The 16,016-nt window shown below is 38.1% G+C and overlaps 2 protein-coding genes across 2 annotated transcripts in view; both read left to right on the top strand.

Moving 5' to 3' along the window:
• Positions 1–3,269, top strand: part of LOC109836413 (zinc finger CCCH domain-containing protein 54-like) — a 7,540-nt gene extending 4,271 nt beyond the window's left edge. Inside the window, 6 exon segments of the mRNA XM_020404306.1 lie at positions 1–83; positions 191–370; positions 1,253–1,329; positions 1,437–1,601; positions 1,698–1,812; positions 2,676–3,269. The exon segment at positions 1–83 is cut by the window's left edge and continues 17 nt beyond it. Of these exon segments, the coding sequence (XP_020259895.1) occupies positions 1–83; positions 191–370; positions 1,253–1,329; positions 1,437–1,601; positions 1,698–1,812; positions 2,676–2,748 (693 nt within the window). The 3' untranslated portion in view covers positions 2,749–3,269.
• Positions 4,106–9,132, top strand: LOC109839706 (probable peroxygenase 3). The gene is made up of 6 exons (XM_020408220.1): positions 4,106–4,208; positions 7,717–7,866; positions 7,980–8,065; positions 8,175–8,269; positions 8,534–8,659; positions 8,872–9,132. The coding sequence occupies exons 1-6, from the start codon at positions 4,106–4,108 to the stop codon at positions 9,026–9,028; spliced, it is 717 nt and encodes a 238-aa protein (XP_020263809.1). The 3' UTR covers positions 9,029–9,132.

Here is a 16,016-nt window from a genome sequence, read left to right as displayed (position 1 = left end):
GGTGCGACAAGTTCTCATCAGATTTATCTTACTTTTCCTGCAGAGAGCATGTTCACTGAGGAGGATGTCTCCAACTACTTCAAGTATGGGATGTTTTAATGGTTGCATCACGTGTTTGATAGCTTAATGGTTAGGATTCCTTACTTCATTTGTCATTTATGCATGCAATTGCTTTTATGATGTTATTCAGGCAATATGGTCCTGTTCGTGATGTGAGGATTCCTTCACAAGAGAAAAGGATGTTTGGTTTTGTGAGCTTCATCTATCCAGAGACGGTTAACATGATTTTGATGAAGAGGAATCCACATTACATCTGTGGAGCTCGTGTATTGGTTAAGCCATATAGGGAAAAATCAAGGGTCTTTGACAGGTATTATACTGTATCAGTTCTCTTTTATTTTCCCTTTGTCTAATATTGGTCAGCTATGAGTTGGACCATAACATTTTCCTATTAAACTTATTCCTGTACAGCTATAAGTTAGAACTTGCAATTCTTTTAATATATTTCAAATTAGTACATTATATATTAAACCTGCTCATTCTGTGTAGTTCTACAGATTATCGTATACTACCTCTTTGCTATACTACCTCTTTGCGCGCGTGCATGAACACATGCATATCTTACCATAGTAAAATTATTCAGATTAATATATCAAATGCTAACTTGATAGTAGAAGAATTCTTCCTACTTGCAGGGTATCTGTGGCATATATATTTCTATCCATGTGAACTTTATGACTACATACTTAAAACATGCTTAGTACCATATGAAATTTGATGTAAGTAAATACAGATATATCTAAATTCTAGTTCAATGAAGGTCTTGAATTACCTAATTGCATCATTTCCTCCGTGTAAAGTTTACCGTATACTACCTCTTTGCTATACCTCTTTGCGTGCGTGCACGAACACATGCATATCTTACCATAGGAAAATGATTCAGATTAATATATCAAATGCTAACTTGATAGTAGAAGAATTCTTCCAAGTTGCAGGGTATCTGTGGCATATATATTTCTATCCATGTGAACTTTATGACTACATACTTAAAACAAGCTTAGTACCATATGAAATTTGATGCAAGTAAATACAGATACATCTAACTTCTAGTTCAATGAAGGTCTTGAATTACGTAATTGCATCATTTCCTCCGTGTAAAGTTTACTGAAAAGAATGTATATGAAAGTCGTTGTAGAAATAAAAGTAGGTTCTTGAGTCTTTGTGCTTAATATTGATTTTGATGAGTTAACAGGAACTACATGGAGAAAATAAAGTCTTCCTTGTATTACCCTTCTCACTACTTTGATGCGGATCAGGAGATCCATTCAAGTGAGTTGAAATTCACTGAATCTTAATGTTTAACTCATACGATATTATTTTAGTTTAAGTTAAAGAATAAGCTGATGTTATATCCCCCCTCCCAAAAAAAAATTCAGTGTCAAGGGAGTCTGGGACTTCAAGTTTACTGAAGAAACACTTGATAGAGGAACGTGGAAAAATGCTTGAGCTTGAGAGAAGACGTCTATCTGAGTTAAACTTAATACAGAAGCCAGTCAATCAACAGCCCTATTTCACTCCAGAAGAATTGAAGCTTCCAGAAGGTCCTAAGTGGCATATTTTCCCAGTCGTTTTGTATAGAATTTCATTACCTCCTATCTTTGTTATGGTTATTTCTTATCTCAACGGCTATTATTTAGGTCTTGATGAGTTCCCCTTGGAAGATCATTTCGGTTACACCCTTGATGCATTGAATAGCAGCTCAACAAGTGATGGCAAAGCTAGGGAGAGTAACAGTTACAGTGATCAGGAGAGGTAATTTGGAAAGTATAGCATGTCATTATTTATTATATAGACTGTATGTTAAAAACATTTCACTTTTACGCTTGAATTAAACTAGTTTGTAACGTGGAACAACATCTTATTTTCAGTTTTGATGAGTCCTTCATTTTCTTCATTTGTCTTTGCTGCACCCTAGACAATCAGTATTATGCCTTAGTTTCTTCTCGGCACATTTACTTTTTGTGTAATGGATATTCCCAGACTTAACCCCTTGTGTAAGAAAAATGTGACACTAAAGCTTCTTTCTGTTAGCCTTTTTCTTTTAAATTTACTTTAACTATTCAATAAGTAGTAATATTCTATGATCTTCTTCAAGCATCTACATTGAAGCCAACAAGCAATGAGAGCTTTTTCTATAGGATAAAAGTGCTCCATCCCCATTTAAGAGAGGGCATTACTCTTTACACCAGTATGGCTTGGACCTGCACATGTCCCCTTTGCACCTTACATCACTATTATTCCCACTAGCCAACGAAGTTCCTCTTTGTTGAGTTCTTTTCATTTTAGAGAAAAGTTATGGAAATTCTTTGATAGAACTCTTACCTTTACTATAGATTTTGTGAAGGTCATTCTAAAGTTTAGGGGTATAAGTGACTACACAACCATAGTACAGGATCGTATCTGTAATTAACCCTGTTTGCTAAAACCTTTTCATCGTGTATTAAATTTCAACTTGAAGCCTTAATTGCATTTCTAATCGCTGCCTCTACAGTCTTTGAAGTAGAAAAATTATATCATTTTCCTCAAAAAATTACATTATTTGTTTAACTTTTCCTCCTTTTTTTTTTTTTTTTTTGAAGATAGGATTGATTGGGTTCTTTTGGTTTGAATTGCAGCAGTCAAATTGATCTTCCAGAGAGCCCCTTTGCGCCTCCACCGATAGATAGCAGCATTTCTGCAGTCGTGTAGAGATTCAGAGAAGCAAACAAAAGATTACTTACTAGTAAATAGAAGGTTACTAGTAGTAGTAGAGAGACCCAAAAAGGAAAAAAAAAATCAGTTTCCGTCTCAATTTCCATACAAAATTTATCCAGACGCACGAGTTACCGGAAAAAAAAAAGACGAAAGCTACTGATAATACAGCAATACTTACGGTTACAGTTACAGAAAAGCTTAGAGAAGGATGTTAATATAATTTAGAGAAAGAAAGATGACAGTAGAATAAAGGAATCAGAAAAAAAGTCTTCGGTTCAGAGAAAGGTGGAAGGTGATAATGATATATGTTCTTAGCAAAGCAGTGAACTTTGGTTAAATATTAGTTTGATATTCTCTAATCTTCTATGTTGACTAAGGAAGCAATAGCCTGAAGGTTGGATGTACATATTTTGGGATGTTTTTAGCTTTGATGAACTGTTACGGGCTTTCCTTGTTGCACGGTGCGCTGAAAATCTCCCATCTTGTGAAATATATGTTGGGTTATTTTCAGATCATGATGATTGTTGTTGGCCTTAAGTTCACATTTCTCTGTAGAACTATTCGATATATTATTTTTTTCCCCCTTAAGAATTTTATTAGCAATATATGTCGAAATCTCTTTTGTTGTATCAACAGCTTAAAATGATGAGAACGGATGACAATCTATTGTCGTACGTTACACCACTTGCTTAGCTTCACATTGAAGTAGAAGGAAACTTCAGGTGGATTCTATTGAAATCCACCGCCCTCTGTGCGAGAGCAGCCAAACTCAGCCTGTTAGAATGGAAGACTCCATTGAGTTTCGCCGTTTCTCAGATAACCCCTCTTGACTTTAAAAATGTCACGAAACCTCCTTGTGTTTTGGAGTTGTTGAAAATTTAAACTCTTCAATTTTTGACATTTATTAAAATTTAAAAAAAAAAAAAACCCTTCTAATGACATTAGCCGCATTTTTCACATGGCTGGTGATATTTTCGCCGCTGAAAATTGCAGTTCACGTTTTTTTTTTTTTTTTTGGAAATGATGAAAGTTGAAGAGGTTTTTTCTGAGAACCCCAAACCTAAAAGGGAGAGGGGGTGTTGGACGTCTTAAAAGTTAAGGGTGTTTTTTGACAAAAGCCCAGACTTAAGGAGGTTTTGTGAAATTTACCCAAAAAAGAGCGGAGGTTTCAAAGGAGTTTTGCATGTAACCGCTCAAACGAGCAGCGCTACACGTTATGCACTGGACTCGAACCCGTGTCACATTTTTCTCCCTACTACTCCTTTTTTTGGCCTTCTCTAGCTATAAATAAACATAATACACCAAAATTAATTAAGTTCATCTCTTTGAGAGAGAGAGAGAGAGAGAGAGGATGACGGACCGGGGAGATTCCTTGTCGACGGTGGCCGGGGAGGCGCCGGTAACGGCGGAGAGGAGGGTTAGGGGAGACCTTGAAGACCATTTCCCTAAGCCTTGTGGGTTACCACTACTCGTTTTCTTTTGTTTATAGTTTGTTTTTTTTTTCCCTAATTTCTTTTGATTAGTTTGATTAGTTTGTTCTCTAATTATTCTTTTTTAATTAGTTGAAAATTACATAGTGAAAAAAGTTATGTGGGTTGAGTAGTTGAGCTTTGCAAGTTCACCTTTTAATTAACTCGGAGAGTTGAGGGTGGATTAATGTGAAAAGTTATGTGCTTAAATTCTAGATTTTAGTCCTAATAAAGAAACTTTTTTAGTTGCTTCCTATTTCTTATGTTGAGATTTACGTGACTGTACTCGGAAATCAATTATTAATATACTCCAAATCATTAATACTTTTTAAAATGGGTTAATTATGAGTAGACCTGCAGTAGTTTCAATTTGTGCGAGTAGACCTCCTGAGTGTTTTTTTTTTCTCTCTTAAAATTGTTTAAAGTAGACAGAAAGACCCCTCACACTTTTTATATTGGTGAGGATGGACCTCAGTTGCTTTATTTTTTATTTTAGGCTTTTAAAAGAGTCGAAAAAGTTTGCTAAAGAGGTGCCCAATATCTATTCGAGCAAATAGAACTATAGGGTGGTAATAAAGGTGGTCTATTTGCAGTTAACCCTTTTAAAATTACCCTGATCAAAATTGAGGCAGTGCAATCACAAAATTGTGGTGTTTTTAATAAAATTTACAAATATTTCACGGTCAGCAAAACAAGTGATCAGCTATTAACTTCCCCGATCCTGAAACTTGTTCCTTCAGTCCATATCCTTAACTTGATTTATATGGAGGAGGAAATTTCTGTTAGACCCTAGAGGGGGGTGATTAGGGTCTTATGCTAATCTAATCCGATTAAATATCAATTAAAACTAATTAACAAGTTATCCTAGCAAGTATGAAATGCAATAATATATATGAGCTAGGATAAGCAATATACAATATGATATATCCTAGCAAAGAGATATATAGCAAAATATATATGCAAGGATATATAAACTAACACAAGGGTAAACAATATAAACTAGATAGTGGATCACAAAAAGGATGAGTAATGCACAATTGGCGATATAAGATAAATGCAAAAACAATTACGCCAAAGACAAACTCAAACAAGCAATATGATCACGGAGTTCGGACCTTCCGTCCTACGTCTCCGCTCCCCACTCCCGGGGAGAAATCCACTAACACAATCCGGTTTGGAAGCCGGAACTTCTTCTACACACTCGGTTTTCTAGCTAACCGAAAACTCTACAACTCACACTCTTGCAATCACCCTCTCCACCCACTAAGTGTTGGACCTAGCCGTGTCTCCCTCAAGTGCTCGGTTACAACCTCTCCCTAGGCACGTCAACCGACGCCACTCCTCTTGGGACGATCCCCGACTCTCACCACACACTCCTCACTCGGTGTACAAGTGTATTACAAAGTGATTCTCACAATAAGCACATATATGACAAATGATTGTTCTCAAAACAAAGTGAGAACTCAATTAAGCACAACTCTTAGTCACAAACCCACAACCCCAAATTATACTATGAATGTAAATACAATAAGCTCAAAAGGTTGTGTGTGAACAAAGAGATATAAATCAAAACTAAACTCAAAAGTAGTTCTAGCTTAATAACAATGATAATCAAATATATAAAAGAGCTAGAAATAGAGTTTAGAAAACTTCTCAATATATCAAGAGTGGAGGGAGAAGAGTTGGATGCCCAAACACCAATAGATGATCTCCGCAAGCTCTTGTTGAATTGAATCACAAAACCAAAACACTCTAATGCTTAAAAGCTTCTTAAAACAAACTTAAACAAACACTAAGCAAGTTTAAACCCTTGTTAAAAACTTTTTAAACCATTCTCTTGACCACTTGAAAGATGACAGCAATGGGGTATTTATACCCTCTCAAACTCAGCCAAAAACCCCAAGCAAAAAGACAAAACAGCCCCAGCAAACGCTCAGAAAATAGCCGTTGAAAAAAGCAACGGTCATATAGTCGGTCGACCGGAAATTTCGTCGGTCGACCGACAGAGAGCAAAAACACGAAGAATGGCTCTGGACCATCGTCGGTCGACCGCCGTTGCGGGATCGACCGATGGAGCTTTTGGTCGACCGGACCGGTCGAACCGACAGACTCTCTGTCCATGGGTAAGAAATGAACAAATGATCGGTCGACCGTGCGGTCGACCGAAAACTGCATAGCAGAAAATTGATATGCTGATTTAAAACACTATTTAAAAATATCAAATAAAATTCCAAAAAAATGTAAAACTTTTGGAGAATTATTGTAGACATGATAATAAACATGCCTACAGCGACTGGTTATCAAAAGGACTCCCAAATGAAAATATCAATCATTTTACAAAATAGTCCAAAACATGAAAATATGAGATACTTGAATTTTGATGTTTGACATAAACCAACTTTTGAAACTTTGTGAAATGTTTTTATATACTTAGTAAAACATGTATAACCTAATATTCAAGTCTACAAACTAAGAATACAATATTTTCACAAAATTGCATATTCTATGCAATGTTTCAAAAACACAATAGTAAATATGAAATATATGATTTCATATTACAAACATGAAAACTCAAAAACTATGTCTATGTATATATATAACTATATATATGCATAGAAACCAAAACTTATGTATATATATATATATATATATATATATATACGAAGAAACCAATAAGTGTGTGTGTATACGATATTGAGCTTAGAGTATCTAACACACATAATATAACACCTAAACTAAAATTACCCAAGCATTGATCTTGATCTTCATTGTAGCTCAACTTGGTAATCTTGCGGATGAAGCTTGAACTTGGATCTTCAACTTGAATTTGCATAAGCTTCACCGACATTCCGCCAACCTCCTTTGGATATGATCGTTGAAGCTCTATTCCATCCATCCTCCAACATATTGTTTGCCTAGAATCAATATAAAACACAAACACTAGACAAACAATATTAGATGTAAATTGTTTGTAAATCATCATCAAAATAAGAAGGCCAACAATTTCAAAATAGACCGGTTTTGAAATTTATTCCCAAAAAAAGACTTGTTTCCAACTTAATTTTAAAAACCGACCCAGTTGACTGAAACTGGGTCGTTTTTTAAAAAAAAAAGTTCACAAACTTCACGGGAGTTAGAACTCCCGTGAAGTTTTTTCTCATAACAAAACTTCATGGGAGTTGAACTCCCGTGAATTTTTTTTCAAAAACCGACCCAGTTTCAGTTAACTGGGTCGGTTTTTTAAATTAAATTGGAAACAGGTCTGTTTTTGGCAATAAATTTCAAAACAAGTCTGTTTTGAAAATTTGTCCTTTATATGGACATTACTGATGCATGTTGGTACTCTTCTATCGAGCTACATCCCAATTGTTATTTATTTTTATTTTTTTGCTTTTTAATTTTTTCCCTTCTCAAACTTAGGCAAATAACATGGTTTTTATAAGAATGAAATCGAATTATCCATGTTATATATCATGCATGTTTCTTTGCACAGACATGGCTCGAGCATTGGCGGCACCCGACGTCTACAATCCAGCAGGTTCCACGGACCACGACCCCGACAACATGAGTGTTCTCCAGCAGCACGTCGCCTTTTTCGACAGGAACTCCGATGGCGTCGTCTATCCGTGGGAAACCTATGAAGGTATATACAATATGCTACAACCTGAACCACCCATAATTAGATTTTCCTCCTCCTTGTCCTAATTATTCCCTGCATTTCCGAACACTATTCATTAAGGTGAATTCTTTTTTCAGGATTCCGAGCTCTTGGCTTCAACCCGATCATTTCTTTGGTCTTGGCCGTACTCATTAATGGAGTTTTGAGCTATCCGACTCTCCCGGTCAGCTAATTGAATTAACCTTATGAAACAACTACATATGTTTGAGCTTATGGTATGACTAATGATCATTTATTTATACTGTGGTCTCACCATTTGGATTTCTATGTAGAGTTGGATTCCTTCGCCCTTGCTTCCGGTCTACATCGCTAACATACACAAGGCCAAGCACGGGAGTGATTCTGGTACTTTCGACACCGAGGGAAGGTAACTTCTTAACGTGCATCGACAGTGCGCGTAAAATTGCACGCAGATGAAAACACGAGCGAATATCGATCTGCAGTATGCGTTTGTTGCGAAGTAACTTCATCTTGAAATAAGTGGTCAAAATGCTACTAATTAAAAAAATTAGTTAAGCGTAATAATTAAAGTAGTTAATCTCTCAGAGTAACAATGTCTATTTCCAATTAACTCATAGAAACATTAGGCGTGACTAATCAATTTGAAAGTTGTGTTTTTCCTATAAATTAGGTATATACCCGTGAATTTGGAGAACATATTCAGTAAATATGCAAGGACTGTGCCTGATAAACTATCCTTTGCGGAGATGTGGAATATGACCGAGGGCAACCGGGTAACTTACGATTTCTTTGGATGGTAAGCTTAAATTTTTGACATGTTAATCTTATCTCTTTTCTATTAACACTTGGACAAGAACAAATTGCAAAATACCCCTTCATGAGTTATAAAGGGGTGAAAATGTACCTGAGGACGTTAATTATCTTGCGATTTAGCTACATTTTTTCCTAAGAAATGCGAGCATGTTTGAGGTTTATTGATGATGATAATCCTTGATACGTGTTTCGTAGGATCGCTAACAAGCTGGAATGGATAGTATTGTATGTGCTCGCCAGGGATGAAGAGGGTTATCTTTCGAGGGAGGTCGTCAGGCGAATGTTCGACGGGAGCTTGTTCGAGCTTATAGAGCAACAGAGGGCAGCAGTCTACTACAAAAAGTTGATGTAGATGAAGCATGTTATACGTTGGATATTATGGACAAAGATAGTCTTTAATATGGTCGAGTAGTGTAATAACAAGTAATCTTTTGAGAGTTCTATTTGGGATGAAGATTGCCTACACAGGTTTGTATGAACTCTTTTAATCAACTTTATGGGAGTTGTGTTGGTTTCGGTTGCCACAAAGTGGTCCAATAACTTCCCATCATCAAGAGAGTTGGTTATGACTTAATCAACTGTTGTGCGCAGCGGAAATTTCGGCAGAGTTTCTGGTGCACAATAAGAGAGAAAGATTAATAAGAATTCCCGTCTCACTAAGGAGACAAGAATCTGAAGTGGATATCTCAACAAAGTGAGATATCGGCTCTTCCTGTCATCAGTTCTAGGACTGACCTGTCGAGGGATCCTAAAAACTATTACAATAGCCACAAACTCAAACAACTAATTTTACGTGGTTCGGCAAGCTGCCTACGTCCACGGGGCAAGGAGGGGGATCTACTAATAGAGGGAAAACCTCTTGCACACGCCTTTTTGCCCGCTGCCTTCGCACATGAATCAGCTGCTCACATGCACCCAAAAATCAGCCGCCAAAAGTCTCGTGCTTCTCTGCCTTGCTGCCGCTTTCCCCTCAGCCTTCGCAATTGCACCAGAAACTAGGCTAAAAATAGGGTTCCTATTTATAGCCGAGAGTCCATAGCATAATTGAACTCGAAATCCGCTGGATCTTACTTGAAACCCACTGGATCTTATCAATTCACGCGTGAAGAAATCATGTCACAAGGTTGCTGGCCCCCATGTGATTGGCTTGCTTTATTTTTTCACTTAGGCTTCACGTGTGTTTTCAAGCCTTAGCCTCAGCCTTAGCCTCAGTCCGTGGTCCCCACTCACGTCACATCCACAATTCTCCACCTCGGTAAAGTTTTTACAAAACTGAACCGACACCAACTAAACCAAATGTCTCACTTGTTGTGTCCAGTACGAAGTGAAACAATTCACGACAACGGACTCAATCCATAACAAGTCGAGAACCCAAATGAGAGTGCAAACACTCTCCAAATATCGATATCAACTCACCAAATCGGTCTCACCCCCATCAAAATCCAACCCGGCTGCATCATAAAGACTGCCTACGTATCCTCTTGCTCAAGGAATCAAGCCGAACGTAGTTCACCTAAATGGCCGCGAACGACCTCAAACCAATAGAAGAGTTCGCAACCCTTCTCCAATATCATCAACTCTGTGGATGATAGCACCTCCAATGGCCTCAAACACCTTCACCCGAGGTGAACCAATGGCCATATCTAAACTATGTCTGTCAGCTGCATTCGAATCAAAACCCAACTCATCATCTGCATCCGAATCCAAATGACTTCCACGCTGTGTCACCTCAGCTGGAATCCCAACCAATGCAGAATGATCTGGAGTAATCTTAACCCGATGTGGAGTAGCATCCATCTCCACCCGCTGCGATACCTCTAAGGTCTGTCCAAAACTCTCCACCTGCTGAGAGTCAATTAGCTTCCTCACCGAAGCCTCAACCAAAGTGACACTACCGGACCTATCTTCCAATGGAGTTTTACCTCCAATCACAGCAGTTGACAACTCTTTAATAGGATGACCCAAATATGTCGAAGCCTCAGTCCAAAAACTCTTCTGCAAACCATTGCTCGACCACAAACACCGATCCTCCTCCAGTAAGGCACGGTTCTCCAAATTTGCCACCCTATCTAGTTGCCCCAAGATTTCCTTTCCAACGAAGTGTCTCGAAATATCGTGAGCTCGGCTCCAATACAGAAATAGGTCCATCTTGTACCTCCCACCAGAATAGAGTACCTTCACCTTTCTGTCTATTACACACTTCTTCAATTTGATGGATACTACTAGGACTTTCTCCAAAGGGGATTTGGTTGCAACCCAAACACGCCTAGAACAGCCACCAACAAAGGAAACCAAACGCCTATTACCTCCCAATGATGTCCCCTTGGAAGGCCCCCAAACATCCACGTGAACTCCTTTAGAACGACCCTTAGCACGGTGAATAGAGGTGCCACACTTCACCTCGGTCTTCTTGCTCACATCAACATGTTCACTGGACTTCAAACTGCAGGTCTTTGCACCCTCTTTCAATCTATGCGAGGAATCAATACTGGAATGGCCAAGCCCCAAATGCCGCAGTCTAGTCGAATCAACAGAAGTCGCCAGCTCTCCACCTGTTACTATACCTCCAGTCAAGTAATACAGGTTATTTCTCCTGACGCCCTTCATCAAAATACGAGAGTCTCTCGCAATCTCGAGAACCATGTCCTCAACACGAACCTTCAGACCCTCTCCAACCAAAGCTCCAATCGAGATCAAGTTCTTCCTCAAAGAAGGAACATATCTCACATCATTTATCTCTCTAACAGTCCCGTCAAATATTTTTATGCGAATTCTTCCTATCCCAAGGATCTAGCATGCATGGTTATCAGCCATGTACATCATACCGCTATCCACCAGCTTCTCAAAACTGGAGAACCATTCCCTTCTAGGGCACACATGATAGGTCGCACCACTATCCAACATCCATTCAGATTCCTCCGAATAGCTATCTGTAGGACTGATAGAAAGCGAATAAATAGAAGAGTCAGAATTATTACCATCTGATACGATATTTGCTTCTGATGATGGCTGCTTCCCTTTCCCCTTCTGCTTATTCTTCATCCATTCGTCGAGCTTTGGGCAGTCTTTCTTCCAATGACCAGTCTCCTTGCACCAAGCACACTGATCTTTTCCTACTCTAGACTGTGACTTCCAATCCTCCGCTACCGACTCAACTGAAGCCTCCTTATCCTTCTTTCGAAGCTGATAATTCACAAGTGCAGCGGTGACCTCACTATACGAAAGGGTTGCCTTCCCATTAATAAGAGTAAGGACTGCAGCGGTGACTTCACTATACGAAAGTGATGCCTTCCCATTAATCAGAGTAAGAACGAAGGTCTCATATTCCTCGTCGGGCAAGGAACTCAACAACAGCAACGCCTTGTCCTCATCTTCAATCTTGACATCCACATTCGCCAAATCCGCAAGAAGCTTTGTGTAGTGGTTCATGTGATCTCTAATGGAGGTTCCCTTCTTCAACTGGAAACGATAAAGTCTCCTCTTCAAATGCAAGCGGTTCTCAACACTCTTGGTCAAATACTTGCTTTCGAGAATCTCCCAAATCTTCTTCGCAGAAGTCTCATTCATCACATCATATTTTAGATCTTGAGTCAAACAAGACCTAATCACACCACACGCCGTTCGATTCATCTTCTTCCAAACCTTCTCTTCAATCTCATCTGGCTTGCCATCTAACTCCAAGGTATCCTCCAAATTCTGCGCGTTCAGCGCATCCAAAACCTCGCATCTCCATAATCCAAAGTTGTTTGTGCCATTAAATTTCTCCACATCTATCTTCATAGAGTGGATATTCAAACTCTGAATAGTCTTCACGCCAGAAGAACCACCCTCGACTCCCGAAGCACCTTCTTTCCCCGACATCTTACGCACCAACGAACGAAGAATAGATCCAAAACTAAAAAGATAGAGTCTTTACCAAAAAAGATCCCACCTTTATCACCAACGAAGCCCTAAACGAGCCTCCAAATTGATCTACTCCTCCAACCAAACCCTAGATCTGGAATCTGGGCTCTGATACCACTTGTTGTGCGCAGCGGAAATTTCGGCAGAGCGAGGGAACCTAAATAAGCTATTACAAATCACACAAAAGCGAGACAAACTAATTTTACGTGGTTCAGCAAATTGCCTACGTCCACAGGGCAAGGAGGAGAGAGATTTTCTAGTAGATGGAGAGAATACAAATAGGGTTTACAATCACACAACCTAAACCCTCTCAAACAAACTCTCAAATCCTTCTTAATCTCTCTCTACAAAGAAACAACTAACTCTGTTCTTTTTCTCTGTAAATAGCCGCCAACAAAACCTCTTGCACACGCCTTTTTGCCCGCTGCCTTCGCACATGAATCAGCTGCTCACATGCACCCAAAAATCAGCCGCCAAAAGTCTCGTGCTTCTCTGCCTTGCTGCCGCTTTCCCCTCAGCCTTCGCAATTGCACCAGAAACTAGGCTAAAAATAGGGTTCCTATTTATAGTCGAGAGTCCATAGCATAATTGAACTCGAAATCCGCTGGATCTTACTTGAAACCCACTGGATCTTATCAATTCACGCGTGAAGAAATCATGTCACAAGGTTGCTGGCCCCCATGTGATTGGCTTGCTTTATCTTTTCACTTAGGCTTCACGTGTGTTTTCAAGCCTTAGCCTCAGTCCGTGGTCCCCACTCACGTCACATCCACATCAACCACTTTGCCCACTAATTCTATTTAATACATATATATCGGGTCCCTATACCTGCTCTTCAATTTTTGAAAGAAAAATACACCATCGTTTAGTGAAGAGATAAGGTTTAGAAGATCTTCGAAATCAACATCCATATCCTTGAGTAAGACAACGATGGCTGGAGGTTAGTTTAATCAATTACGCTTACGTTTGATGTAGTTTATATTTTCAGTTTCCAAACATGTTTTGATCAAGTATTTGAATTTCTATCATGTTTAGATAACTTTAGTAATTTTAATTTTAACATTTGGTATCAGAGCTTGATTGTAGAACTTATGATTTTTCTTTTTCTTAATTAATTGCTCATCGTGAAAATCATTTGTTCTAAGATCTTGGTATAATGATAATCAAATCAATAATTAAGTTTAATTTAATTTGCTTAAGAATTAGGAGTTAACATGTTTGAAACTGTAAAATTCAATAATTAAGTTTAATTTAATTTGCTTAAGAATTAGGAGTTAACATGTTTGAAACTGTAAAATTCGGATCTGTTCATTCAATATGTATACATATTTTGATTGTATTAAATACTTTAGGGCAATAGTCTAGTGGTAAGGCTTAAGGATTTGGCCTAGAGGTTTGGTGTTCAAACCCGTAGGGCTACACCATATATTAAAGTTCTTTGATGGGCCTTGGGGTCTCTTTGAATTCTAGTAATATTTTTGTTTGCTTTCAAATTTTTTTTTTGTTGCCTACATTACGTATTTGACAATTTCTGGTTAATGTTTATATTCATGCATGTTAGATCCATTGCGTTTATCAAGTGATGTTTCTGTGAATATAATTAAATAACTACTTAATTAACCCATATAGTTTAATGAATTTGGGAGTAGCCACAACATCCTTAATTAATTAAAATTGTATAATAAGGTTTGTTATATCACTTGTTAAGGATCTTATTTAGAAAAGTAAACATTAATTGTGATTAATCGGATGTGATATAATAAATTTTATCCCACAGGAATTTTTATTATATATGTATGATTAATTAGGATAAAATGTCAAATTATATTTTCTAATTTACCCACAGGGATTAGGAAATGAAGCATAATTTGATAGTTTTATCATGAAGTTAAGATAAATCTAATTGAATTAGAACTTTAGCCCACATGCAAGTTTTATGTCACTAGATTTATATATTTGCATGATTTTACATTGGTAGAACATGTCATATTTTGTTAGCTTCAAATTTAGTAACATGAACATGATTATTTAATTTACTGCAGCAATTCCACCTGCTAATTACTCTGATATGAAATGTGATGTTCCCGAGCTCAAAGGGGACAACTACAAAGTGTGGAAGGAGAGAGTTCTCCTTCATTTGGGATGGATGGACATAGACTATGCCATAAGGAAGATTGAACCCCCTACAGTTACTGAAATCAGCACTTCAGATGAAATTCAGCTTTATGAAAAATGGGAACGATCCAATCGTCTCTGTGTGATGTTCATAAAGACTAAAATTTCTGCTGGTATAAGGGGTTCAGTCGAGCAGGTCGACAAGGTCCAAGATTTACTAAAGGCTATCGATGAGCAGTTCGCCACTTCAGACAAGGCAATGGCGAGCACCTTAATCATACAGTTTTCATCCTTGAGGCTCACCGGCGTAAGGGGTGTGCGTGGATCATATCATGCGCATGGGAGATATTGTGACTCAGTTGAAAGTATTAGAGGTTGAGATATCTGAAGCCTTCCTGGTTCACTACATCCTTTGCACCTTACCTCAGCAATATGGCCCATTTAAGATATCCTACAACACACATAAGGACAAATGGTCGATCAATGAATTGTTGACCATGTGTGTTCAGGAAGAGGGCAGGCTGCTTATGGAGGAAAAGGAAAAGGAAATTGTGAACTTTACTACGCCTGAGAAGTACAAGAAGAAGGATCAAGCCAAGGACAAGGGGAAAGGGAAAATCCCTCCTCAAAAGGACATTAAGAAAGAGATTGTGTGCTTCTTTTGCAAAAAGAAGGGGCACGTTAAGAAACAATGCTCCAAGTTCATGAAGTGGCTTGATAAGAAAGATACTCAACTTTCTTTTGTTTGTTATGAATCCAATATGATTGATGTTAATCATAACACATGGTGGATTGATTCTGGTTCTACAATCCATGTCACCAATTCATTGCAGGATTTACGAGACCTGCGGAAGCCGATGGGAAGTGAGCACAGCGTCTATTCAGGAAATAAGATGCCCTCACATGTGGAGGCCATTGGCACGTGCAGACTGGTTTTAAGTAGTGGTTTTATTTTAAGTTTAGAAAAGACGTTTTATATTCCTAGTTTTTCTAGGAATTTAATTTTAGTTTCCAGACTTGTATCAGATGGTTATTCCTTTAACTTTTCAGCTTTCGGATTTAATTTGTCTTATAAATCTGATGTTATTGGATGTGGTACTTTGTCTGATGGTCTTTTCCTCCTTAATTTGCAAAATGATGAAAACCATACTTCTATGCACGTTCATGAAAATGTTGGTACTAAACGATGTGTTGTGAATGAAGAGTCTTCTATATTGTGGCATCGGAGATTGGGACATATCTCCATTGATAGAATTAAAAGGTTAGTGAATGATGGGGTACTTGGTACTTTGGATTTTACTGACTTTGAGACTTGTATAAGC

The sequence above is a fragment of the Asparagus officinalis genome, chromosome 4, assembly GCF_001876935.1.
Source record: "Asparagus officinalis chromosome 4, Aspof.V1, whole genome shotgun sequence".
In the NCBI taxonomy this organism is placed as follows: domain Eukaryota; kingdom Viridiplantae; phylum Streptophyta; class Magnoliopsida; order Asparagales; family Asparagaceae; genus Asparagus; species Asparagus officinalis.
The sequence above is the reverse complement of the archived record's forward strand: the minus strand, read 5'-3'. Positions and strand labels throughout refer to the sequence as shown.